General features: G+C 41.6%; 2 protein-coding genes across 6 annotated transcripts; both read left to right on the top strand.

Annotated features, from left to right (window-relative positions):
* Positions 1 to 14: 14 nt before the first annotated feature.
* Positions 15 to 5,633, top strand: figla (folliculogenesis specific bHLH transcription factor; the record flags this gene model as incomplete). Its single annotated transcript, XM_080433585.1, has 5 exons — positions 15 to 200; positions 1,258 to 1,404; positions 1,545 to 1,634; positions 2,196 to 2,372; positions 5,553 to 5,633. The coding sequence occupies 5 exons, from the start codon at positions 15 to 17 to the stop codon at positions 5,631 to 5,633; spliced, it is 681 nt and encodes a 226-aa protein (XP_080289711.1).
* Positions 5,467 to 27,364, top strand: add2 (adducin 2 (beta)). 5 transcript variants are annotated; one of them, XM_080432878.1, is made up of 15 exons: positions 5,467 to 5,629; positions 12,763 to 12,966; positions 14,109 to 14,250; positions 15,097 to 15,248; positions 16,314 to 16,394; positions 16,840 to 16,989; positions 18,597 to 18,740; positions 18,876 to 18,974; positions 19,718 to 19,894; positions 20,083 to 20,328; positions 22,495 to 22,608; positions 22,805 to 22,891; positions 23,539 to 23,665; positions 24,671 to 24,754; positions 25,964 to 27,364. In XM_080432878.1, the coding sequence occupies exons 2-15, from the start codon at positions 12,817 to 12,819 to the stop codon at positions 26,227 to 26,229; spliced, it is 2,019 nt and encodes a 672-aa protein (XP_080289004.1). In that variant the 5' UTR covers positions 5,467 to 5,629; positions 12,763 to 12,816; the 3' UTR covers positions 26,230 to 27,364. The 5 variants fall into 5 exon arrangements, with proteins under 5 accessions (XP_080289004.1, XP_080289008.1, XP_080289007.1 ...); XM_080432882.1 differs by lacking the exon at positions 24,671 to 24,754 and adding an exon at positions 25,736 to 25,769 and having other exon boundaries at positions 25,961 to 26,057; XM_080432881.1 differs by lacking the exon at positions 24,671 to 24,754.
* Positions 27,365 to 27,997: the final 633 nt, after the last annotated feature.

Below are 27,997 nucleotides of genomic sequence, written 5' to 3'. Positions count from 1 at the left end.
TAGAAACTGTAACAATGAAGGTCCCTGGAAAAGAGTTGATGCGTGACATTTTAATGCGTGTTACAGGCGAGTCTGCGCTACCTGTATACAGCGACGTCGTCAAATACAAACGAGCCAGGAGCGGCCTGTACGTCGTAGCTGAAGACTACAGGTTAACTGCGAAGAAAAGAGAAATGGTCAACGCCAAGGAGCGACAGAGGGTGAGTAGGCCTAATATTTAGACGGTCCAATTTGGACCACGTAACTAACCGTTGGATTTGGACGGAATGTTAGTAGAGCAACTTATTCACTAGTGGTTTAGAGGGAGAGGGCCCTCGCTTTTAACAAAAATAATGTTAATTCAGCCGTGAGCCTATAACTATGGCCGTGAGGCGCTAATTGGCTTCGAAAACGTTCAGCCGAGCCTATGCTAGGCCTTATAAAGACCAGACCGCAACAATGTATCTAGTTGCAACAAAACAGTTTTAAGGCCAGTCCACATCAATGCAACTCCTCCTTGCACTGCCACCTCAGAATAGAGTGGTGAGCAGCGACTATGACGATTAATAAATAGGCTACTGCTGTGGAAAATTAGTGTTAATTGTTGTCTGCCAGAGGCCTTGTGCCAGTGGTAGTCTATTTGAGAGGGTTGTGGTGATGCCACAGCTTTGTAAGTTTGGAGTGGTAACAGCTGGGTGGGCACCAATACATTCTGGGCACTAGGGAAATCTGGCCACCAAAACAGAGTGGGCACCAGGCCTTGGAAGAGTGGGCACTAGGGAAATGTGGGCACCAAAACGGGAATATTTTCTGGCATTGTGTATTACTGGAATGCAACTATATTCAGATATAGTTGCAGATATAGATATAGTCCCCCCCCCCCCCCCCCCCCCGCCATTAAAATTTAGTTTGAGGTTACGGTTGTTTTGTGAGGGTTCAAGGTTAGGGTTAAGCATATTTCACTAAAATGTGCCCAGTCTTCCTAGGTCTGTTGCCCACTTTGTATTGATGCCCACATTTCCCTAGTGCCCAGTCTTCCGAGGCCTGGTGCGGCTGGTGCCCACTCTTCCTGGTGCCCACTCTTCTCTAGTGCCCATTTGTCTGGCACAAATGGGCGGGACTATATGGGGAGTTGCTTATACTGTAAATTGCTTATACTGTCTAGCTTATGGATGATTTCTGTGAGTGGTGAAAACGTTAGAAGGATTTTAAGTTATGAGCTATGGCATTGTCAAATCATCTATCAGTATAAAATGTTGGCAATTCTTTCCTCTACAGATCAGGAACCTGAACACCATGTTCACCCGTCTGAAGCGCATGGTGCCACTGATGCGTCCCGACCGTAAACCCAGTAAAGTGGACACACTTAAGGCTGCCACTGAATATATTCGTCTACTACTTTCTGTCTTGCAGGATACTGACAATGTAAGCATTACATTTTGCAGAATGTTTGTCTCTAAAATGACAATCACTTTACAGTAGTTCTGTTGAAAGGGAATTTATCCATGAGGAAAAAGTGGCCTTTTTGATACTTTGATATAAAATAACAATTACTGTCTCATCAGGATTATGGCAACACAACTGACTTTCTGAAGAACGCAATCAACTATGGTAACACAGATGGCATGTGCAGTGACCTGTGGAGGGTAGATGATGTAAGTTGTGTTTTGTTTTGTGTGTTTTTACGGTGTGTAAATAATCGCTGGACCGACCAAATGTTGCACGCTACCATTAGGCTACAGCAATATTTTTTTTTGTTTTGTTATTATGTTTCATACTTTTAAAGATATATCATGGAAGTCAAAAGGGCTCTCATCCGGCTGAAACCTTGCCCAAATTTGGAGTCATACGTCAATAAACGGACATCACAGGCTGGCAATATGAAGTCCGAGATCCACTCCGTTCCCATGTGGATCCTGAGATTGACACGATTTGTTTTTTGTACTTGCACAGACATAATAATGGCAAGCTCTGTATTCCAATGGAAAGCCATAGGTGCTGATACTGTAGTGTGTCTACAGGCCAAGTTTTAGCTGAGCATGGTATATGCGCAATACCTTAACTAATCGTATCCACCTTAAATAAAACATACATTGTCAGCATTACAACTAATAATGAGGGATGCAAACACATTTGTCCAAAGGAAGACTAAATAAGAACATTCTTCTTATTATTATTTTTTTTAAATTATTATCATGAATGTGTTCCCTTCACAGTTTTTGGATGGTGTCCCAGGGGTGGACATGGCTGACAATTTCACCATGACAATGCCGACTATGGGCCCCCCAGGCTTTGGGAAAGAGGAGGCAGAAGTTAATGCATTGGAGCTGCAACAAGTTAATGCATTGGAGCTGCAACAGTGTATGATGCCCACTTACCAGTTTATCATCCAAGTAACACCTGAGCAGAACATGCAACTTTGTTAGTGGAATACTGAGGTAATTATAACTATAATGTATCACCTCACAAAGATTGTAAAGCAAAAGTACAAACCCTTCAGTGCAGAAAGCGAAGCCACCAAGTTTCCTATGAAAAATGCAGGCCTCAAATGTCTCAATTAACAGGCAAGAACAAGCTACTTATTGGCAATCGGCAGATTCGGCACAGGGTGTTTTATGAGGGTTTTCAGTTAAAAGTTATGGTGGGACCCCACAGACAGTGTTTCCATTATGTTTATCCAATGTGTAAATGGTTTGTAATTTTGTAATTCAAAGTGAAGGTGTTTCAAGGTTACCTCAGATGCCGTCATGCATACAGTAGCATATTGTCACAAACGGCAGTGATTAGTTGTGACTGTTTTGATCACAAACAATAGTTTACTAATTTAGCAGTAACACATACATACAGTAATATATACAGATTCTCTCATTTTGTCCACATTTTGTTATGGTTTAGACTCAATTTAAAAAGATTAGCAAAGTCTGGTGAGGTCTAGACCCAAACGTGGGCTCTAGAAGTCTGCATGAATCCCTTGTAGACTTGATTCATTGTAGAATTTGGGCAGCTCCTAGCCACTCCGTACTTCACCGGAACGTGCCTGTTAGGTCTGCCAGTTTCCAAGTTTGGGGAAGACCAGACACTTTGACCTAAGCTTTCGGCTAAGCATGATTAAAGGAAACGGGATGCATCTGAGCTCAATTTGGAGCTGAAGGCCCTGAATATGTATCTTCATCATATTTCTGTTTATTTTTAAACAAGCAAAGGTTTCTAAAAACGTGTTTTCGTTGTGTGTTGTGTAAAAAAAAAAAAGAAGAAATCTATTTTATGTTATTTCTACGAGACAACAAAATGTGGGAACGTTGAAGGGTACTGAATACTTTGATTAAAGAAAAGACTGCTTTTGGCAAGGTGCACAGTCTCTGAAGTAGAAAGCACAGTTAATGAAAGGGGTGGGGGGTTCCGTATAACAGAAAATTGTTGGTATGCCAACATATTTAAGCCAAACAGTCCTTGTGAAGGCAGATGAAGACTGTACAATTTTATTTCGATACTTATCCTTTTTTTAATACTTAAATGAAAAAGGTAAACCACAACATGTTTATAATAAACACTGATCTAGAGGCCTGTCACAACATAGTTGGAGAGATGTTAGTGGTTATTCATTCTAAACATTTTTTTCTTGGGAACCTTCGAACACCTATCACCTCTTTCAGTCTGGTCAAATAAAGCAAAGTACATTGCATGCCTTTGAGATGTGCTATATATAGTTTACATTCATTTGTAGGGGCGTGCTACTTTGAGGTGTTTCAAAAAGATTTATATTGGCTTTATATTTTTAAATATTTTGTTTTATTTATGAATGTTTTTATTTTCATTTTACAAAGTGTATTTGCAGCCCCTAAAATGTACAATGCAGCTTTAATAATTTTTCGCAGAATTTCTGTTTACAACGATTTGGTGTCAGCTGCCTGAGAAATGCTGTATTTTTTATTTGTATTTGTTTTATTTATTTTATTTATGAGAAAACATGGACATGAAGCAGGGCAACCGCTTGGACAACCAATATCAGTCAAACAAATGTCACAGCCTATGGGCTTCATGTCAGTCCAATTCCTTTGTCTTTCACCCTTACTGTCCAATGTAAAAAAAAAACGTGTACGTGGACAAACGTCTTCATGATGTCTTTGTAAGTTTTGAAGGGCAATGTTCTGAACAATTATTTTGAGGAACGTTGTTTAGACTTTTGACTGAAAAATTCATAACTTCATTAAACGTTGTCTGCAAGTGTACCAAGAGTGTTGCAGTGAATCTTTATTCATTTTACCATCTCACCAGCAAAATGTGTATCTGCTCATAAATATTGACTGATTAATATAATCTTAATATTAAAAATAATATTCATATAATCTTAACCCCCCCCCCTTTTTCAGCAAAGGTCTCAAAGCTAACATTTTAATTGTCTGTAGTAATTTTTACTTTCATATTAGTTTTTTTCATTTTGTAATTGTATTGTTCAGTTATCATTTTGTAGTTGTATTGTTCATAATTCACATTTCATCTTACGGATACAGCAACCATTTAATATCCAGTGACAACAAATACCCCAAAGGACTCAGAGTTGGGACCAAACTATTATCTTATTAATTTCCTTTCTCCCTGTCTGCACATGTCCCTATGAAACAGCAGATGGCGCCAACGTAATGCAATTCATTCATCATAAGGCCAATGGCCTAATATTACCTAAACTAAATAGCCTAAATCTAAAAATGTGTAAGCCTTCGCTTGGAAACATAGGCTAACAAGGTAACATTCTGTATAAAGCTTCTAATCGCATACCCAGCAGCATTTATGTCTGTTATTGTTGGAAGTGTGGGAAAGGGATACTGGTGGGGTTGGGGGGCAGCCGGGGGGCGTTTTAAGCAGCGCAGGTGGCGGTGGTCCGGAGAGGCAAATTACCACCAGGGTTGCCATGTCTGCTTATTATAAGCGACTTTAGGCTTGTTTTTCTGTAAAGTTGCTTGTAAATATTGGTGGTTGCGGTTTTTTGGACTTAGTTATTTCTAAAGTGTAGTTGCTTATTTGGGCTTGCTTCCTAATATGCTGTTTAAACCAGTGTTTTCACAAACATCATGTCAAGTTAATTAATTAATTAATATGTATCTGTCTGCGGACCCCCATCTGAAAATATTTTATGCCAGGGCCCAGAGACCCCCATACAAGATTTGTGCTGTTTAAATGTTTCAAAACGTATTCCACATTTTTCAGAATGTCTTGATCTTGGAGCTTGTAGATCGGCTATTTTCAAATAGCCAATTATGTTTAAAGCGCGAAGGGCTCGCTTCTTTTGAGCTTGTTTTCGTAGGCCTGGTTGCTTATGTCTCTCCCATAACCTGGCAACACTGATTACCAAGGTCTAAAATGATGGCAGGCGTGGCAGTGGGTTGGTCCAGACTCCCGACGCACACTCATTGATGATGAAAAACATCATAGAGACATAATAGACTTGGTATCATCTGAGGCCCGCCGCAATATTGTCCCTGCAAAAGCTTCCCGAAGTCAAACCAACGTACATATTTTCTAAGCCATTTGGTTTGATCATCACCATCATCAGCCGATCCTGTGTGTGTGTCTAGGTGTGGGAAAAGGACAGTGCGTGTGGGTGTGAGGTGACGCGCACCCACAAAGGACAGGACGACGAGAATGCGCTGAGGTAAGATTATTACCCGTCATATAATTGTTCCTAAATTAAGATCAATACCCAGCTCTTTGGTCATTGCCATATAGCCATATGCATTGTCGTGCACGCGTAGGCTGTATGGCAATGACCAAAGAGATGCACGAATAGCCATAACATATTGTGCGCATATTGTCATGATGCTCTAATAATAACATGCACTAATAGCCTATAGATCATTATATTCCCTTTCAAAACCTTATTATTGTAGCCATATAGCCTACAGTCATTATTTAATTTAGATATATTAGACTGCACCGAGTATTAAAATTAGACAAATTAAACTGTACCGATTATTTCATTTAGATAAATTAGACTGCACCGATTATTTAGATAAATTAGACCACCGATTATTTAATTTAGATACATTAGACTGTCTGCACTCTGCACCGATAGGACACTGAGCGTTCGATCTGCCTCGATCGCTCATCATGACCTGCATTTTATTATTGGACATGTTGTCTTGAATCTGCAGAGGGAAAAAGGCCCATAATAACCATAATGGACGCGCAGCGCACACATGACATAGGCCTACCCAATAATATCGCTGTTCATGTAGGCCTGCTGAGGAGCTTATGACGGAACATATATGCTTTCTCTATGGCTAAAATACGTTGCATTTACTGCCTTGGTTTAGCCTGCAGCAGCGAGATTGCAGGCCTATTTTTTATTTTATTTAGCATCTTCGATGTATCAAATGATGTCACGACTTGGGTCTTATAGCCTAAGCATGGAGTCATGTGTAGCGTATAGGCTCACAACCTAGACGTGTAAAAAATACGAGTCTATAGATGCATGACGTGTTTCAACCGAGTAACTCGGTTGAAACACGTCAGGCATCTATAGACTCTTTTAGGCTCGACAGCTTGCTCCACGGGTTGGGGGGGGGGGTCGGCCATTAGTGGATCATCCTCTGATGGGTGCTGATGTTGTTGCTATGACACCATGCCAACCTCGGGCCAGATGATGATGGAGCGGCTCCGGAGAGGACGATCAGAGGCGCAGCCTGTGAAAACGAATCTATGGAGAGATTGTGAGATGACATTGTGGTACAGTTACAAGAATATTATGGAATTGAGGTAGGCTATATACTTGCAGGGGATACAAAATACTGACTGTAGCGTAACTTTGACACACTATTTAATACATCTCCCATTGAACAACAATAGTCTTTAAAATGTTTCTCTCTCTCTCTCTCTCTCTCTCTCTCTCTCTCTCTCTCTCTCTCTCTCTCTCTCTCTCTCTCTCTCTCTCTCTCTCTCTCTCTCTATATATATATATATATATATATATATATATATACTGTATATATATATATATTTATATATTCTGTTGACATGAAATATTCTGTTCACTTTTCAAATGTTTCAAATGTTCCTCCAAAATCTTTTTGGCATTCTTCGCTTTTGGACTTGTAATCTGTAATGATATGACATTATAATCAATTAAATTGCTCAGGTCGATTAATTGTTACACTGATCCTCTCAGAATACATATACCTGCCACCATCTCCCCTCTTTGGAGATCTATACCTAAACTTTGAACATCCATAATATATAAACAATTAAGTTGAAAGGGAGCTCTGAAAGCCCAGTTAGGAAAGGGCAGGCCAAACAAGCAGCTGTGACTGGTGCCCCCCCCCCCCCCCCCTCTCCCCGCTTCCTGTTAAAAACCTTGGGATGTTTGGCCATCCCTCTAGAGAACATTAACAAGAGCATCATCCAGCTAATGCATGGGAAATTCTGGCTAACAGATTTGATGATGGTGTGCAAATTATATTGAGAGCTGTATCAAAACATGGCTCACTGCATTTGTATATCAGGCTTCCACAGGCCTATATGAATGACCTTGTTGCCCCACCATGGCAACTTCGTAGGGTGGACTACTTGATCCTTTGGTTGTGCTCATCCCACCCTAACTCCCGGTTCTCTGCCTGAAGAGTTACATGCTTGCTGTAGTGTTCCAGAGTACAGCATGCACAGCTTAAGCAGGCCAACCCTGTGATCTCTAGTTACAGGATAATTAGCCATTAGACCAGTGCCAGTGGCAGAGGTGTGTTCTAGGTTGTTCAGTCCCCTTACACACAACTTCACATTTTGTATTGTACAATTGTAGGCCTAACTGTGATTTTACATAATTCACATCATTGAAGTGACATGACCTACAGTAATTGACAGTATATTGTTCAGCCCTACTGTAGCAACATCATGTCAAATGCTAACAAAAATGTTGAATTACTTAATAGCATCTGAAACAAAAGTAGCCTATCATGTATTATAAAAAGGGTGTTGTTGAACTTGCTACTAAAAGTTATAGTAGGCCTACATTATGAGATATTTCAGAAAGTATTTTTTTATATTAACCCTATACAAAATTAAGGTGCGAAATACCTTTCCAAAGCTCAACATAGGATTCATATAGATAGGCATTGCTTTCATTTGTGCAAATAGCAATTTATGCAGTAATATGCTTCTTCGTTTCACTTTTTGGAAAACATCTAGTCTGTCAAATAATCCATAATAATGAGTCTATTCATCTAGGAGGTATGATGCATACAGCCATGTCAGCTTGAAACATTTAACACATTTTCTATTGTAATTTTACTAATAGGAATTGGTCTGGATTAACAAGGAAGTGCTATCTAATGACTAGGCTGATACTAGTTTATGTATTTAGGGTTAGGGTTACAGGTGTGAATATTCATTTGCAGGCTGCAGATTTAACCAAATCCTATGTGAGGAAATTGATTAATACTGCACTATCCCAGGACTTCCAGAGGGAACTGGGGCATCAACTTCAAACAATAAACAGTCTTTAATAATTAATTACAGTAATTAAAATGTATAATTTAGGCATTTGTGCAAGTAAGGAGGTTGGGGTTAAGTAATCCTTTTAACAGAACACATGGAATTCAAGTGAGATATACATATTTTTTAATTGAATGGTTGTTTTAACCACTGGGCCACAGTGTCATCCGTCTCAAACTTCATAAGCCCCTATTTACCCCTGTTCAAGGTGGGAAAGTAGCACCGTTATTCCGCCTCATTGTTCTGTATAGATTATTAGAAGGCATAGACAGAATGAGGGGGGCATTGTTGTTCTGTTGTTAAGCCAGCTGTGGAGGTACTAGTCACAGAGCTGAAATGATTAGTGTAAATGGGATAGCCAGCAGGGGGCAGGACAGGGGTGTGACAGCTAAGGTACGCTCACCTTTCTGCCTTGAACCCATTCTCTGCTTCAATTCAATTTCTCCTCCAACTTTGCTCACACAAATCCACCATTGTGATGTGATGCTACGCATAAACATTTTGTCCATCTCTCTCCCTCACACACACACACAAACACACGTAATGATGCGTGCTGACTTTTGTTTTACCCGCACCCACATTTTACAATAATTTCATCTTCAAGCCTCCCCACCCACTTCAACGCATCTATTTTCACAAGTGTCTTTCATTAAAGACAGCAGTATTTTCAGTGGAAAAATACAAAGCTTTTATTTTGAGAAAATGGGCCATACATGAGTCAGTCCTGACCTACAGTGGCACAGTGGCAGCACAGTAGCAACAACAACAGAGTTGAATCAGTTACTCTAAATAAAATACCGGTATACATTATGTTTTTGAGTCACTATTTTGTAAAAGAAAAGTGTAGGCTATTGTAAATGTATAAAATCTTTAAATCTATGGACAACAGATGTCATGTCAAGTTGCGTGTGCTTGTGTGAGATGGAGAGAGAGAAATTACATTATGAATGATCTTTTTGACAACATCTGAGTGGGTTCAAGTTTAGCATCTCTGACCATTTTGTAAAAACAGCTTTTATGTCGTTTGGTGAAGGAAAAACTATTTTTGGCACTTGTCTCTGCCTTCCAAGCATCACTTGCCAGTTTAATCGTTTAATCAGACTTTTGTTAGATTTTACTTGAATTTCGATGCAGTAAAAGGTTTGTTTATGTTTGCATTAAGTAATTACAAGCAGCAAAGTACAACTTCTACATATGCAAAAAGTATATATTCATATGAGTAAACAAATTCTGAGTTGGGGAAAATAAAGGGAACAGATTGCTGTGACAAAGACTGGGTGCATTTCTTAGAATTTGAAATGAGTGTTAAAACATTCTGCATTAGGCCTACTAATGCAGAGGGGAACTAGATGTAATCAATGCTGACTTGTTACAAAGTGCTTACATTATTAGTTAGCAGTGGCTGACTACCCATTGTGGCATTGACCTAATGAAAATGGAGCCATGAAAAATCAATGCAGAACTACTTATGTAATTGTATTCCCGTCTGTCTGGCTGGTTGAACCGTCTGCCCTCAAACAGAGAGAGTGAGAGCCCTGCTGAATCTGTTCACTGGAAGTGGGTACATTTACAACGATCAATATATCCATACACAAGTAGAGATGCAGAGATAATGTGCTCTCAGAAATGCCACGCATGCACTCACCCTTTTCCTTCCTGGCTAATCTGCAACATCAAATATTACTGTATCTTCAGAGATATCAATTAATATGATTCTAATGTTAGCAAACGCACAAGGATCAAGTTTCTTGGTGATGCCAAAATTTAGTGAATCCAGATTGGAAAACGACACCATAAAATCTACAGGGTTAATTGAACTGAGGAGTGAGGGAGAAAGAGGAGGGCAGGAGGCTAGACCTTGAGTCATTATGACGCTCTCTGGAGAGAGACTGTGTCTGCTGCATCTCAGCAGCTGGGACCCTTTTCTGTCTCTGACACACACACACGCACGCACGCACGCACGCACGCACGCACGCACGCACGCACGCACGCACGCACGCACGCACGCACTCACGCACGCACGCACGCACGCACGCACGCACGCACGCACGCACGCACGCACGCACACGCACACGCACACACACTCTCTCTCTCTCTCTCAGATCGCTAGTAGACAAGCAAATATGCACACATACAAGTACACAATCTCTCACAAGCTTGCAAACACTCACACACTTAAACATGCTAACTCAAATACGTACTGTAACTCACATACCCATTCACTCAAATAGTTACTTAAGCACATACACAAACACATGTACTGTGCACGATCACATGAATATGCTAACTTACTTCATAACACAATCAACCCCTCCACTGTCCGTGTAATACAACTTAGGTGGACTTGATGGGTTTAGGCTCCATGAGCGTATCTGAGCTCCATGAGCGTATCTGAGCTCCATGAGCGTATCTGAGCTCCATGAGCATATCTGAGCTCTTAATGCTAATGCAGCAAATTCCACTGAGCCTTCACAGAGCCACACACACACGCACGCGCACGCGCAAATGGGACCCAATGCTTCCCTGCTTGGCACTCAGCATCAAGGGTTGGATTGGGGGTAAGTCCCTGCGACATACTAGCGTCATGTCCAGGTGGTGTAGTTATACAATATACATCATGGCTGAGGATGTAGGAGATATAGGCTCTCTTGCCTTATGGGCCACACAGCTCGGCAAGGCTTACTTACTTACTCTTAAAGGAGTAGTGCTACATACAAAATGCAGATGAAGGCAGTCATTTTAAATTGTGGGTGTATTTCTTCTAGGTGATACTGTGTACCCACCAGTGTGAAGCGTGAACTGTACAGGAGCTGTCCGTTTGCAGTGATTGTACAGAACAAAGTACATTTCCTTGAATACGGTACTTAGGTAAAACATTTTAGTATCTGTACTTTACTTCAGTGTCTGAAGCTTATGACTTTAACTCCACTCTATTTCAAAGACAAATGTGTTACTTTTTAATCCACAACATTTCTAAGAAGGGACTCCCAGGACCCAAACTTGCAAAAATACTGTATGAATTAACCACTTCAGCCTATTTAAAAAATAGTGAAAACAGCACGTCGTTTGAACATTTCTGAAATTGTTTTAAATCTTGGGGGGAAATTTCAATATAGCAATTCATTGATAATAACAAGAAAATGTACTCTGTCATTTGTATTTTTGATTGTATTTTTAAAAGCATGTACTTTTAATACTTAATTATTTGAGTACAAATTTGACTGAGCAACTTTCACTTGTAGCTAAGTAATATTTGACCAGGAGTATCTATACTTTGACTCTGGGGTACTTGGGTTGAGTACTTTGTCCACCACTGGGTATTTGCCAAGTACATTACACACACTGTGCCTGGCATTTGTCCTCTGCATTTACCCATCATTACTGTTCGGAGAAGTGGTGCCATTGGGTCGATGCTGGAGTATTTCCGCTGTGTTTCAGTATTTCTGAAACAAGTTGGTAATTGTGGCAGTTGATGTGCGGGACCACAGAGGAGAGGGTGTGGCAGGTGTTGGGCCTTATCTACTGAGTGCAGAGTGTGTGTATTACTTTACGTGTGTGTGCACGTGGCGTGCGTGCATGTGTGTGTGTGAGCGTGTGGCTTGGGGGCGTCCATCTCTCTTCTGTGAAGCAACATTCGGCTACATCACTGGCTAACTTCCTGCCAGTGTTTCTAATGTCCGAGTATCTGAGCTGCTAATGCAGCAAATTCCACTGAGCCTTCACAGGGCAACACACACACACACACACACACACACACACACACACACACACACACACACACACACACACACACACACACACACACACACACACACACACACACACACACACACACACACACACACACACACACACACACACACACACACACACACACACACACACACACACACACACACACACACACACGCAGCAGACAGTTATCTGTGAAATACAATATCTGTAATGTGAGGGCAGCAGAGAGGGTTTTTTATGCTGCTACTATTGTAGATTCATAGGATTGACTGCGTGGTGGGAGGTGGACTACTGAATGTTCTATGTATTATTTTGTATTTAAAAAAAAGGGGTAGTTGTTTTTAATAACAATGGAAATGTGGATGCTGCACAGAAAAATCTCTACTTACACTCACAGTTGAATGAACTGTGTGTTTATGTTATGGGGTGTACCTGTAGTTGCTGAATAGTAGACATACACAAACTCTGTGCAGTGCACCTAACTCTCTGTTTTCAAATGATAAAGCAGCATCCTTTTTGGAAACACCATTGGTTGATTATCTTCCATTTCCCCCTCTCTCCTTGCAGGTCTCTCCCCACCCATCCCCTGGACTTGAGGCACACACTGTGACGTGATACAAAATGAGTAAGTCCCCCTCCCCCAAGGGCACACCGGTGCAGCGTAGCCCCAGCGATGGGGTCCCAGAGGGGCTTCTATCCCCTCAGCACTCCACGCCCGGTTCCGGAAGCCAGCAGAACAAGAAACGGATCTCCAGCCTGCTGCAGAGTCCGGTGAGAGAGAAAAGTGTGTGTGTGTGTGTGTGTGTGTGTGTGTGTGTGTGGGGGGGGGGTTTGTATGTGTGTGAGAGAGAGACAGAAAGAGAGAGAGACAGCTAAGAGAAAAAGTGACAATGAGAGACAAATTGAGAGAGAGTGCAGTGTGTGTTTTTGTGGAGGTTGCTGAGATAAGCTACTGTGCAGGAGATAAAAGAAGACCTGTTTGTTACGGTACTGCTCTGTCACTCACTCGTCACTGTCTACAACTTCACTGTGTTTACATTCACACTGTCGTTTCCACTTGCTCTCTCTCTCCGTCTCTCCCACCTCTGCTCTCTCTCTCTCTCTCTCCTTTACACTCTTTGACTCTGTCTTTTTCCCTCGACCTCCCTACTCATATCTTTTCCCCTAACGAACTCCTGTGTCTATCAGCTGGTACTCTCATTTCTCTCCCTCCCTCCTTCTCTCTCCCCCACTCTCTCTCTCTCCTGCTCATTCGCGTTCGTTCGTTCGTTCCCTCTCTATCCCCATCACTCTCTCTCCTCCCTTCCCCCTCAGCATATTCCCGTAGATATGATTATCTCCTCAGCGCAGATTTAATCTGCTCTCAATCACCACTTGACAGCTTGGACTGCAGACAGCGTACAAAGCAAGAATCCTGAGTGTTCATTTGACTCCGAGTGTAGAAGGGGTCCCTTACTGTTCACAGTGTTTGTCGTGTTTGTAGTTGTGTCTCTGCATGGTGTGAGAGCCGTGCTAGCGGAGCAGAGAGGGGGGGGGGGTACACATGGTGGAGGAGAGAGGGTGACTCATTAGAAGTGTTTGACTTGCCTCCGCTTCTGTAGGAGTACAGGCTGTATTTGTGTCTCTGTTTGTGTGTGTGTGTGTGTGTGTGTGTGTGTGTGTGTGTGTGTGTGTGTGTGTGTGTGTGTGTGTGTGTGTGTGTGTGTGTGTGTGTGTGTGTGTGTGTGTGTGTGTGTGTGTGTGTGTGTGTGTGTGTGTGTGTGTGTGTGCTTGTAACTGTATGTACAGTATGTCTCTTTTAATGCTTGTGTATGTGTGTGCATTTGTGTGTCTCTCTCTCTGTGTGTGTGTGTGTGTGTGTGTGTGTGTGTGTGTGTGTGTGTGTGTGTGTGTGTGTGTGTGTGGGTTTGTAGTCTTTCAGAGAGGAGCTTGACGTGCTGATCCAGGAACAGATGAAGAAAGGTGGAAGCTCATCCAACCTGTGGGCTCTCAGGCAGCTGGCTGACTACATGGCCTTCCACGGCTCCCCAGCCGCCCTGTCCGCCTCACCATCCAGTAGGCCACGCAATAGAACTGTTACACCTTATAATCGTCATTTTACACGTTAGCGTGTCATTAACCACATTAACCCTATTTTGGGCATTTCATTATAGACAAAAATGCTCAAAGATCTTCATTAATGTTCACAAATACATTAAAAAAATCCAAAATTGCGGATCTACACGTTCGCAATGCACCATGATGTGATGCTTTGCGAGCGTGTAGATTCCCCTTTTTACTTTGCAGAGCGAAACTGTTGTATGACGAGGTGTAAAGCAAGTGTAAGAGGTGAAAAGCTAAAACCTAATAACACAGGGTGTAATTAGTGTGTAATGTGTGTAATATGAATATTAATGCAAATAAAATGTTATGTTATGTTCTTACACACTTTAGACACACACACACACGCGCACACACACACACACACACACACACACACACACACACACACACACACACACACACACACACACACACACACACACACACACACACACACACACACACACACACACACACTCATGCGCAGTTATGCACACTGTACACAATTACAGTCATTTTCCACGCACAAAAGGACATCAATCTTTACACCCATTAAAAAGTATGCCCACGCCTGCAAAATCACAACAAATGGCAAATGATCAATTTCTCATTAATATATGCGCATGGGGACAATACAAACAAGTGAATCACTATTTCACTCTCCCACCCACTCACTCTTCCCATACTGTTTTTCTTTCATTCTCTCCTTTCTCAATTCTCATTTCTATTCTCCCCGTCTGTCTGTCTGTCTGTCTGTCTGTCTGTCTGTCTGTCTGTCTGTCTGTCTGTCTGTCTTTCTCCTCCTCCTTCCTGCCACAGACATGATGATGGTGACTCCCATAAACGACCTGCAGGCCGTTGAGCCAGGCAGCATGGTGAAAGGGGAGAGGTTGATGCGCTGCAAGCTGGCCAGTGTTCACCGTCTGCTGGACCTGTACGGCTGGTCTCAGTTCAGCCGCGCCTGCCTCACTGTCAGTACCGCCATGCAAGTTCACATTTCACATTTACTTTTTAATGCACGTATGTAGCTGATGCTCTTATCTGGAATGACTTACAATGTGTGCAGCAGGAGGGTGTACTAATGGAAGTTGTGTAACTACAGTGCTTTTCCATAGGTTAGTACAGAATATGGAATATGGAATAAGACCATTATAAAGTATTGTGTCTCTACTGTGCTAAAAGGGTTGGAAGGAGCAACACATCACCAGATAGGATAGCTCATCTTTGTTTGTGTACTAATCTGGGAAAGAATAGATTAGAGCTATATATATAACAACATACGTTTCTCAGAAATCTGTAAGGATTTAGAAGGGATTTTTAGAATCGGTCTTAGGTCTAATTCTTGTCACCTCAAAGCGTGAAAGAGAGAGGGAAAGAGAGAGGAACAAAATGAGAAAGGAGAGAGAAGACAAAAACGGTGTGAAAGACACCTGGGTTTGGGTCTACTCACTTCAACTTCACTCCGTTCTAAATGTTGCATTGAAACTGCAGTCTGCATAATAGGGATAGTGCCTCCATTCTCTCATTAGTGGTATAGATAGAAGAACCTTTTTACTGCAAAACATTTGTCCCCAATTTGGATGAAAATCCGATCACTGAGATTGAAGGTGAATTGGCCCCAGCCTTATTCTTGTCTTTCTTCTCTCTCTCTGATTCCACAATTTACAACATTTCTTGGCACCTTGACTGCTCAAGTATCCAGTTCGGCTTTGCTCATTCTTCTCACTTTTCTGTTGTCATTTATCGCCGTTGTCAGGTGAAAATGGCACAATTCAAAACTATTTTTCAAACAGACAGATACAATTCATAAGGAGACATTATGCAAGAGTTTTTGAAAGTTTCATTGGTCACAAAACTCATACTTTCATTATGTAGATGAATTTCACTTAAGTTATGTTATGCTCTATTTCTCCATCTCTATTATATGATGTCCTTATACAGTAATCCATCCACTTTTTGTTTTACACTTTCAGAGTTAAATTTACACTACAGATATTACTGTGTATTGTCTGACTGGCTGTGTTGTTATCTGACAGTTGCGTGTAAGTAAGGAACAGGAGCACTTCCTGGTTATGCCAGATGGCCTGACCTACAGTGAGGTCACAGCATCCAGTCTGGTGAGTTAATTTTCTCACACACCCATTGTACAACAACAAGCATGTCATGATTCAAATCTGAAACAATTTAGTCATCAATTTAGTACAGTAGCACCAATTTTGTTGGCTGGGTGGTTAAGACTTATATCAGTTAAAATGAGCCAGGAACAATGTGGTCTCATGTTGAACACACAAAGTGTCTGCTAATGACCAGGGTCCATTGGTATACGGTACATTATGGCAAACGTTGGTACAAAGACAGCAGGTCCACAGAAATGCATTAACAACTTCCTATTAGTACTGGGATCAGCATCTGTGGTGTCTTTTAATCTGTTTGCAGGAGGAGTATTATGTTCTATCTACATTTACATTTAATATAGCTGAAACTTTAAATATCTAATTTAGGAAGAAGGCTACTAGACTCTGCTGAACGTTGCAGGCTTCTGACTAGCTGTTTATGTCCCAGGTGAAGGTGAACATTTTGGGTGAGGTGGTGGACAAAGGCAGCACCACCCTGGGAGTGGACTTGGAGAGTTTCAGCCTTCACTCAGCCATCTACTCTGCCCGGCCAGACGTCCGCTGCTTGCTACACCTTCAAACTCCAGCCACTGCCGCCGTGAGTCAACATTTACATGTTACATTTCACACGAATAATGGTGGAAATGCAGTTACTCGTTCAAGGTCATACTTTTCGCCACATTTATGATGTTTGTTGATGGGAATCAAATTTCATGATATTTTGGTGACAGCCAGGGCAGTCTCACTATCAGTGGTGGAAAAAGTACTCAAATGTTTTACTTAAGTAAAAGTAACAATACTGTAATGTAGAAGCATTCCGTTACAAGTAAAAGTCTGGAATTAAAAATTGACTTGAGTAAAAGTATAAAAGTAGTGGTATCAAAATGTGCTTAAAGTATCAAAAGTAAAAGTACTAAAATGTTTTAAAATAGCAGATCTACGAGCTCACAATGTGTTGCAAAGCGACGAGTTGTGAGCTTGTAGATCGGCTTTTTTCAAATAGCCTAGGTATAAAATAGGGCTAAAGTGGTTAATGTATGTTTTATAATGTAATGATTTATATGTGCAAAGTAACTAGTAACAAAAATTTCAAATCATTGTAGTGGAGTAAAAGTACAATATTTGCCTCTGAGATGTAGTGGAGTAGAAGTAAAAGTATAGACAATTGGAAATACTCCAGTAAAGTAAAAGTACCTCAAAATTTTGCTTAAGTACAGTACTTGATTACATGTACTTAGTTACTTTACACCACTGCTCACTATACACAATCAGCCATCCTGTCCACATGGTGAGTTGGTGTGAGAATGACCCAATTAGCAGCTGGAATTAGTAAAGAGGCACTGTTACGGTGCAACCAAAAGGTGTATTTATTCACCACAGGAAAATACAAAAATGACAGTCACCCTAGCCCTGATATGTGCCAGTCTCTCTTTTGTGTCTTTGTGGAGGAGAAACATCATTTCAAAATGCACAAATCAAACACACCTAACACCTAAAAAAAGAAAGAAAAGAAAGACTCCTGCACTGTAAAACCCTCAGCTGATGCTCAATTCTTCCATTTGTAACTCCTAGAGTGTAAATGAATGTAACCAAATTTACCTATACGGTCCCCTTGCATTTGTACACTCTCAGAGTAAAAAGTGCATGAAAACCTGGGGCAATTTTGTTGTTTGTTTACTTATGCATGTTAAAAGCAAGTCAGGCTAATAAGCAGCTGCAGCTAATAAAATTAATAACGGGTGTGTTAGATTTAGGTGTGCCAATATTAAAGGTTAACTAAGTAACTTTGAGCCTACATTTTATATATATATACATATATATACATATATATACGTATATATACACATATATATATATATATATATATATATATATATATATATATATATATATATATATATATATATATATATATATATATATATATATATATATATATATATATATATATATTTTCCTCTATCAGCCACTATAGCAAGTTCAAGTTTATTATGTCCCACACTGGGCAATTTATGTATATAATTGGGCAATGTATGTATATATTATTATATTATTATGTATATTTATGTATATAATTATGCTGGGGTATTTTCCTGCAGAAAGACACTCCCTCTGGCTGTATTTTGGTTTTGTTCCACACACATGAAGTACGGCATCCTCTTAATAATATCGCCGACTGTCTGTCCACCTCCTCCGTCTGTACAGGTGTCGGCCATGAAAAGCGGCCTGCTGCCGCTTTCTCACGAGGCTCTGCTGGTGGGGGATGTCACCTACTACGATTACAATGGCCTGATGGAGGACGAGGAGGACAGGGTGGAGCTGCAGAAGAGCCTGGGGCCCACCTGCAAGGTATGAGAGTTATGGAACTCTCACATTTAATATCAGAGTAGGTGTTATGTTTTAATTGACTCCTCAATAGCCATTTATGGACTTTTAGAGAATAGAAATGGCATCAACGTTGGTAATTTTCTACTTGTAACTTAGGTATTGGTGCTGAGGAACCATGGTATCGTGGCTCTTGGTGAGTCAGTGGAGGAGGCATTCTACACCATCTACCACATCCAGGCTGCCTGCCAGATACAGGTACTGGCACGTACACGCACTTGGATGCACACATTCTTGAAACGCATACATTATGCACATATGGATACACACACACACACACACACACACACGCACACACGCACGCACACGCACACGCACACGCACACGCACACACACACACACACACGCACACAGCAGTGTGTTTAACTTCTAGCAAGTCACCTCTGTGCGCACATGTTTTCGGGAGTGGATAAGTGACAGAGAACTACAGAGTGCTATCGTTGGACATGTACGGTAGGTGTTGACTCAAAGAGAACGTGTGAGCAGGAAAGCTTGCATGTATTGGAGAGACAGTTTTACACCTGGGTGCTTGACCTTGCTTTGCAACCTCTTTACACCAATTCATTGAGCAGATCTGCATGTGTGGTGTGTATAGCACATTTCCAAGACCAAGGAGACACTGCAGACTACTGCAGTCCTATAATGGCAGTTTGGAATAGTATTCTTTTGATGCAATAGTTTGTCTAAATAACCAGAGAAACCTGGGTATGAGTAAGACTCATCTAATCCATGGAGCATGCAGTTTGTAATTACAGTGCCACCCATCACCTTAAATTTAGAGAGGTGGGTGGTCTTGTGCAAGACCTTCCAATGTGGCCAATGTGCACAGACGTGCAGTTACATCATTTTGACCATGTGCTCTCCAGTGCATCAGTTACCAAAAGAAATATGAATCAGAGGTGACTGTAACCCAGTAACTGTAATGCTTGTTGTTCTGCCAGGTGTCCGCTTTGTGCTGCGCAGGTGGGGAACAGAACCTTATCATGCTGGATCGAACCACCCACAGACCTAACCCAGCCGGTACCGTGGGCTGGGCTGGCTCTACCTTCGGCCCCCTACAGAGGAGCCGTCTAGGGGAGCATGAGTTTGAAGCCCTTATGAGAACCCTGGATAACCTGGTAGGTCATGGTATACGTTTTACATGCATTTCTGCTTGTTCATGCTTCACAGCCGGTAACAGACGTCATCACACCTATTGTGCATGTCTTCAACGCTGTGCTGCAAAATCAATTGCCCCTTTTGGGACAATGAAGAATTGATCTAGAATGTGAATTTCCCTACCTCCTCATCTGATTCACCACTATAGGGCTACCGTACCGGTTATGCATACCGTTTCCCCGTGCTGCTGGAGCGCACACGGATACGGAGAGAGGTGGAGATCCCTGCCACGGTCTCGGGCTTCCACCAGTTTGACGAGGACGGTCAACCAGCTTTGAGGCAGCACCCATTTGCCCAACGGCAGCAGCAGGAGAGGACCCGCTGGCTCAACACCCCCAATACCTACCAGAAAGTCAACCAGGACCAGGCCAGCCCTGGATACCAGCGTACCACTGTGAGAGGCGGAGGTTGGAGGGAGGGTGCAGGCGAGGATAGGGAGAGAATAGGGGTGTTGTTGAGACAGATAACTGACAGGAAAGACACAGAAGGAAAGGACTGATGCCAGACTTTTGGGTCCGATGCTGATCCCGATTAACTGGTTAACACATTGAATGCCAAAAACGGTCCGGACCGTTTTTGAGGATCCAAACGAGAAGTGCCGAAAACGGTCCGGACCGTTTTTGACCCAATTCTATTTTTATACATGTGGGCCACGTGGGGCGCTAAAACGAAACTTTGACATCACCCAAGGAGTTTCTGAGAAGAAGAGGCTGGATCTGGCTCCATGTCAAAAATCCTTCCGGTCGGCGTTTTCAATGTTATCTCCTTGACTAAAAGCTTAATATCTCCATTTCTTTTTAACGTGGTGAAAACGAGCCGTTTTCGATCGGCGATCACGCTGCAATGGAGGATCGCGTTAGAAATATTATTGTTCCAGGCGTTAGTCGGGACCCTCCGCCGTCTCGCACGCACGCTTTGTTTACATGCACTTCCGCGTCGGGCTGCTACAGCACGAAACGTATAACGCAAGTGGATGGAAGAAATGCAGGCACTCAACGTATAATATTTTAATAAACCTCTGGCACCCAATGTGTTAATGGGGTCCTGGAATATTTTCCTTTTTTTTTTTGCTACGAGTTCTTTTTTTGATCAATTTGAAAAACCTGGATTTGATTAAAGTTTCTATTTGAGAACATTTAACAAATGTGTAAAAAATAAATACAATAACTATTCAAAAACGTTCAAAATTAGCCTATCTATAAGCTCACGTTTTGATGCGATGTGCCCTGTGGGCTTGCAGATCTTCTATTTTTGAACAGTCATGAAAACTTTTGAAAAAGTTCTCTTACAATGACATGCCCAAGCCCCCCCAAATATTGATGACAGGTTGATTTGATCTTGACCCAGTAATGGTGTGCATACAGCATGTGTACAATATAGATGGAACATAATGGGGCAAGAGCTGAGAAGGTAGGAAGAGCAGGATTGAAATGAGCTGTGGTTTTATTTAGGAGGAGAGAAGGCTGAGCCATGGGATGGGAGGGTGGGGCTGAATGAGGGAAGAAGGCAGGCAGAGAGGAGACAGGTGGTGTAAACAAACCATTCATCGTTCCCTCAAACATACTTATTTACCTTTTTTTGACATTTAGAAAATTGGATGCATTTAAGAATTTCAACTGGTTTCTCTAGAATCGTCTTGGTGACACATTATTCAACCAAGGTTATTTGATTACCATCTAAAATATGCAATGTCCTTCGTGGTTTTTGGATGCTGAAGCAGCCTCTCCATCCGTGAAAATAATTGTCATGGAGGATGGTTTTGTTTTCATGTGTCTGCTCCTCTAGGGAATACAGCAGAGCTGCCAAGCATGGAGGCCTTTATTCAGACAAAACAATACCGAAGACCCTCTCCTTACATCATTGGGTGGAGGTGGAGACTAGCCCTCCCTCTGTGTTTTTCTCCTCCCCTGTACCTCCCACAGCCTGTTCTCTCTCTCTTCTGCTCTCTGCATTGCAGGGGAAAGCTTGTTGTCCTTGACTGTGTAGTGCACAGTCTGCCCTCTGGTGGTTGAGTGCCTCAGTATCACTGGTGGACATACAACACCAGATAAACTATATTATATATTTACATGTTTACAGACATTTGGTAGCCATCTGTAAAATGAAAAGAGGACGGACATGCACATCCAAAACCCGAAGTTGGGCAGGTGCTGAGCGAAAAACATGTAAAAACTAAAGAAACGCCTGCACACTGTTGGGCTCCAATTGAAAAACGTCTTTATTGATCGTAAGTGCTGCTGTAACGTTTCGAGCTAGCACTCTTCGTCAGACATTTGTAAAACAATGTAATGTACTACCTACAAAATTATACACACACACACACACACACACACACACACACACACACACACACACACACACACACACACACACACACACACACATATACATATTCACACACACACACACACACACACACACACACACACACACACACACACACACACACACACACACACACACACACACACACACGCACATTATACATACACACACATACACACTAATACGCTTTTGGAAGCTAGCTCTTGAAATGTTTGTCTCTCCCCTTCCCTCTCAGTGGCTGAAGACAGAGGAGTTGACACAGGCTGGGAGCACATCCATCAAAATGGACACAAACCAGTTTGTCCCTCTTTTCACCAACCCTCAAGAGGTGCTAGAGACACGAAACAAGGTAGGAAGTCTGCCCCATATCCCAATGAATAACCATAATACACTTGCCTTCTGTTATATTGTCCTTTGTGTATATATATGCATTGTATATTGTGGTTTATGCTTTACAGCAAAGAAAGTCCCATTTTGGACAATAGTCTTTGAACATTATGTTTTTTATTTATCCTTCAGTAGGTGTTTTCGCTCTCTGTTCTCAGATCCGGCAGCAGAATCGTCAGGATATGAAGACTGCAGGACCTCAGTCTCAAGTCTTAGCCAGTGTCATAACTGAGGATAGTCCTCCGGTAATATCCAGCTATTGTAGCAGTGATACCTGAGAGGACGTTATTTTGTATTTGTAATTATTATACTGATCTAATGGAATAGCTGTGTCCATTACAGTGATAATACCCCAGTGTTCATGGATAAAATAGTAATAAAGGCCGCCTCAATGTCATTAGAGCCTGTTACACTGACTCTGTACTGTACTTCTGAACAACAGTGGAGTGGATTAACATCCCTCTTCATCACAGAGATCAGATTATCAGATCAGATTATTATTATTATTATTATATCGGAGCTTCTGAGCGTAAGTGTTTCATATGTACATAAACAGTGCATCTAAGTGACAATAAAGTGAATCTGAATTATACAGACTAAAATGCAAGCATATAATTGCAAATTGTACAATAAACGCATTAACTCACTAGCATTTCACTGCTTGCACCTGTATGGGTGAGTAGTGACAGATAAACACTCTTGATTATTGATTCTACCCTATAAATGACTGGGAAAAGGAGCTGAGGACCAGTAGTGAGACAATATGGACAGCATGCTACACGTGATAATCTCCCATTCGATGCATTGATGGCATCGGAATGGGGTGCCATAAAAGCTTTAAAAAAAGTTTTTTTTAGTTGTGATTTTGATTTCCCCACTTTTTCCTCCTCAGTCTCCAGTGAGTGAACCTCAACTCCCGCCAGAGCCAGAACCTCCCAACCCGTTCAATGACCTAACAGATAAGGTGTTGGATGAGTACCGTAAGGAGGTGGAAAAGAACCAGGATGGAGGTATCAACGGTACGCTTGAACTCGGTGCATCTCACCCAGCTGCTGTTGCTAACCTGAAGAACACGATCACACCTAACTCCATCTTTTATGAATGATGACTACAAAGATGTGTTCTGTGCCAGTTGGTGTAACAGTCAACCACATGAACCTTGCATCCCTATTCTGGTCATGTCATAATAGGCAAACACTTCCCAAAAATAGGCAAAACGTTCGGGGAAAATGGTTGATCTACAAGCTCACAATGGGTTGCGTTGCTGCGCATTGTGAGCTTGTAATTTTAGATCGCCTATTTTCGGCAAAGAAATGTTATCTTGAGGGGAAAAAGGAGGGGCCAAGTAGTGGAGTACCCTGGTCAACTAAGTATATACAGGGTTTAAATAGTTACTTACGTTCCTCCATACTGTGCCAGGCACTTCCTCCTACTGTTTGTCTCACCTACTGTACACTACTGTCCATCTAAAAAAATTAATGAAAATACCAAGGGGGTGGACTGTTGACTACCCCAAAAACAATGCTCTTCTACTTATACAGTATATTTGAGGTTAATTGTTCTTAAGGTTCAAATATTTTATTAGCTGAATAGTAATTAGCGTTGCTGTGCCACTACATTTCCTTGAGACAAACAAAATATATTTATATTTTCACTTATTTGTCATTCTTTTTTATATATAAATGTTTTTATAGCTATCTTTATAGTCATCAGTCTAGGTTTAAATGAGCTTTGCACAGTATTCCTCACGTTCACTAACCTTAATGTGTCTTACCACTCTTTCCTAACCATCTTATGCACTATAGCATTTGTAACTGCCCCAGAAGGAGAGACGGACATATGTTGAACCTGTGGCAGCTACAGCATTAACATACTCCAGACTTTCTGCATTCCTAAATAGCTTTGTCAATGCAATCTTCCCTCACCCTGTCTGTCTGTCTGTGTCTGTGTGTGTCTGTGTGTGTGTGTGTGTGTGTGTGTGTGTGTGTGTGTGTGCGTGCGTGCGTGCGCATGCTTGTGAGCAGGGGAGGAGGTGGCAAACGAGGAAGAGACTTCACCTGCTACCTCCCCCACAAAGGGCCAAAGCCCTAGCAAACCCCCTCCGTCAGGTGAGGCTTGGCATGATCTGAAAATCTGCCATGCTTGCCTGGCATATTGGCTATCTGACCTGGGGCTTCAGGTTGCTTTATGTCTAACATGAAAACATGTGGGACGCTGTTACTGCTCGTGACTATCATGCTTTAAATGCTCACTGGCGGTCCAGTTACTCCTGTTAGCATATACTACAGTCTTGCTATGTATAAACTTTATTTCAGACACCATGGTGGCTCCATATAAAAACAGAGCTACAAAACAGACAACAACAATACATAAATAGCCTGAGCAATTTTCTCCTAAATTGAACTCCAGAATGATTTTGCATTGTAGATTAGAGGTAGATGGGAATTCATTTTAAACAAGGTTGTTTTGCTGCTGTTCTTCGAACAAAACTGAAAACGAACCTCAAAATGCAGTTCCAGCTCATCGTGAGGCCGGACTCCCACATTTGCGTGCAGCATGCTTCTGTCCCATACGGCGGGGGGGGGGGGGGGGGGGGGATGGGTGTGTATGGGGCAGACGCATGCTGCACGAATGTGAGAGTCTGGCCTGAGCATACAAATGCTGGCAACCTATTCTGGCTTGGTCACTGGATTTTGGGACCGAAAACAATGTTTCTGCTTAATAAATCAAAATACAGAAAACATGAGTATCAGTAGTATGCAGCATGGTGCAATGAATGATAGGGATTTTAAAACTCCAGATTTGGAGATGAATATGCCTCCTACTCAAGTTTTTGTGGTTATTATGCTAACATTCGAGGCAAATTGATCTTCCTGGTTAAGCTGAGATGCTATATGGAGTAATATGGGTTGGTCAGCTTTGAATGGCGTTTTGTGGTTGTCATAGTAGCCATTATTGTTTGATGTACACTATCCATATTTCAACCCTTTGTAGTGATGTCCACATGTCTCCACACCCTGTGTGTGTTCCTCTCTCTCCCTCTGTCTCTGTGTCTGTCCTTTTCTGTGTTCCTCTGCACTGATTCATAGGGCACTCCTCTGGTGCTAAGGTCTTGTCTCCCTAGTAAGTATAGACAAAACAGTAAGACAACCCAACTCTCATTAAGCAAGCATGTTTCGCCAGTGAACTGCAAATGACATGTCTGGCGTGTAGCTTTTGCAGCTCCACCATGTGGAACACATTTCATCTGATTGCTAAAGCTTGTTGTGTTTTTCTCTCCACTTGCTATTCTCTGATCATCCTCTTGGATGCAGAAGAGGTGAAGACAGACTCCCCTGCCATACAAAACGGAGGGGAGGAGGAGAAACAAACAACAGAGGAGCTGGAGAAAGGAATGAAGGCTCTCTCAACTAACGACACGTCCACCCCGCCTTCCACCATCCCCACTGCACTGACCACTAAACTACAAGGGGGCACCCCAGAGGGCTCACCCTCTAAGTCCCCTTCCAAGAAGAAAAAGAAATTCAAGGCACCGTCATTCTTGAAAAAGAGCAAGAAACAGAAAGAGAAAGCTGAGGCCTGAGGGGTGCATACAGACCAGACCTGGCTAAAATACTGCATGCAAATAATTCTTGGCATTTCTTTTGACCTGCTTGGAGTACCAGATGGGTGTGGTTTGTAGCATTATCGCCCTTAAAATATCTCTGGTAAGTTGACACAGAAAGTTATTTGACATTTGAATTTCATCCCTGTCTAACTTTCTTATATGTTGTCCTTCATGGCAAATCCCACCCTGCTGACACTCCAAGGAGGTCAAATGAACAAACAGAATTATTTGCAAGTACTATTTGACTCAGGTATGATCCAAACAGTTTTGACAAATCTTCACACCACACGGACGCACGCACACACACACACACACACACTTATCATCTTTGATTTCATGCTTCTGTACCACTAAATCACAGCTTAAGTGCACCGAGTGAAAAAAATCTAATTTCATATGGAGCATCAGAAGTAGCCTGAACATGTGCTTGTAGTTCAGAAATTGTTTTCTACCCATCTTTAGTTTTTATAATTTGCCATTGCAAAAGGCTAAATGGAATCTACAATAATGCTCATGAATTATGCACCCCTCATTCAATTATAGGCATAATGCACTTAACATGTATATACGCATACCAATATGTTGTATTTATTCACTATTATAAGCACCCCCTGGTCCTGATTTGTCATTGTCATATGAATGTTGCAGGTATATTATGCGAGCACAGGGTGCAGTAATTATAGAAGTGTATGCTGATAGACGCTGATTGTGTTCCACTGATTGAACTGAAAGCTGGTTTTGTGCAAACTTTCCAGCATATTCGTTATTACAACAGGGACATATATAGGAAAGGAAACTTAAAAAAATACTTCACTGGCTGTCAAATGCTAAATAAAGACGCTATGAATGCCACTAATACCAAACAAGGATATTAAACAAAAATGAATAAGTTGCTTGTTGATGCAGTTTTGAAACAATTGAACGCACTAAACATTCCACTTTTCTCACTTTCTTTTAAATGTATGTGTATAAAATACCTCTTGACAGTTGTTATGAAGTTATCAAATTGCTGATGTGTGATATTTGTTTATGGTTTTAATTTATTTCAAATTAGAATGTATCAGTGAGTGTTGCCAGGTTAACATGTACCAGTCATTAAAGATCAAGTTGATTTCAAGACATATGGTTGTTCTGTGTTTTTTGCCTTGTTTCCCAATGCTGGTTAATGCAACAAATAAAACTTCAGAGTTCAGAATGAAAGTGCTCTATCACACTACATCACTTTAAAATCATTTTGTTCTGCATCCCTTCTTTCACACAATAAAAACCTACTACTGTACTGTAGTCCAAAACACACATTGACCATTTCCATTCAACAAAAGGAAGCCCAGAGTAACTATATTGACAATTAGCATATTAGCACAGACTGACTTTGCCGAGTTATAGGATACTAGAGCTGCGACACCTACTATAATTACTTTAAAATACTAAGAAATGTGAAGACTATTGTCACAGTCTGCATGTGGGTTAGTGAAAAGCTCTCTTCACAGATTAGTGATGTACTATACGGTATAAATTAGACGTACCCACACATGGACACATAAGACTGTATGCCCTGCCCCGTTATGTCAGGGCATACAGATTCTAGGTTGGTGTTCACTATCCTAGTTACTTTGTGGCACTTAATTGATTTCTTGGTGCCAATTACTTGATCATTTAAGACGGTTACCCTGTCATTTGTTGTTGACTAGGGTTTATGCCACTTACTCTGCTATTATACGTCGTAGGTGAACAAATAGCGCTA

Source organism: Gymnoscopelus braueri, assembly GCF_963280865.1.
Source record: "Gymnoscopelus braueri genome assembly, chromosome: 7".
Classification (NCBI taxonomy): Eukaryota; Metazoa; Chordata; class Actinopteri; order Myctophiformes; family Myctophidae; genus Gymnoscopelus; species Gymnoscopelus braueri.
This window is presented reverse-complemented; position numbering and strand designations above follow the sequence as displayed.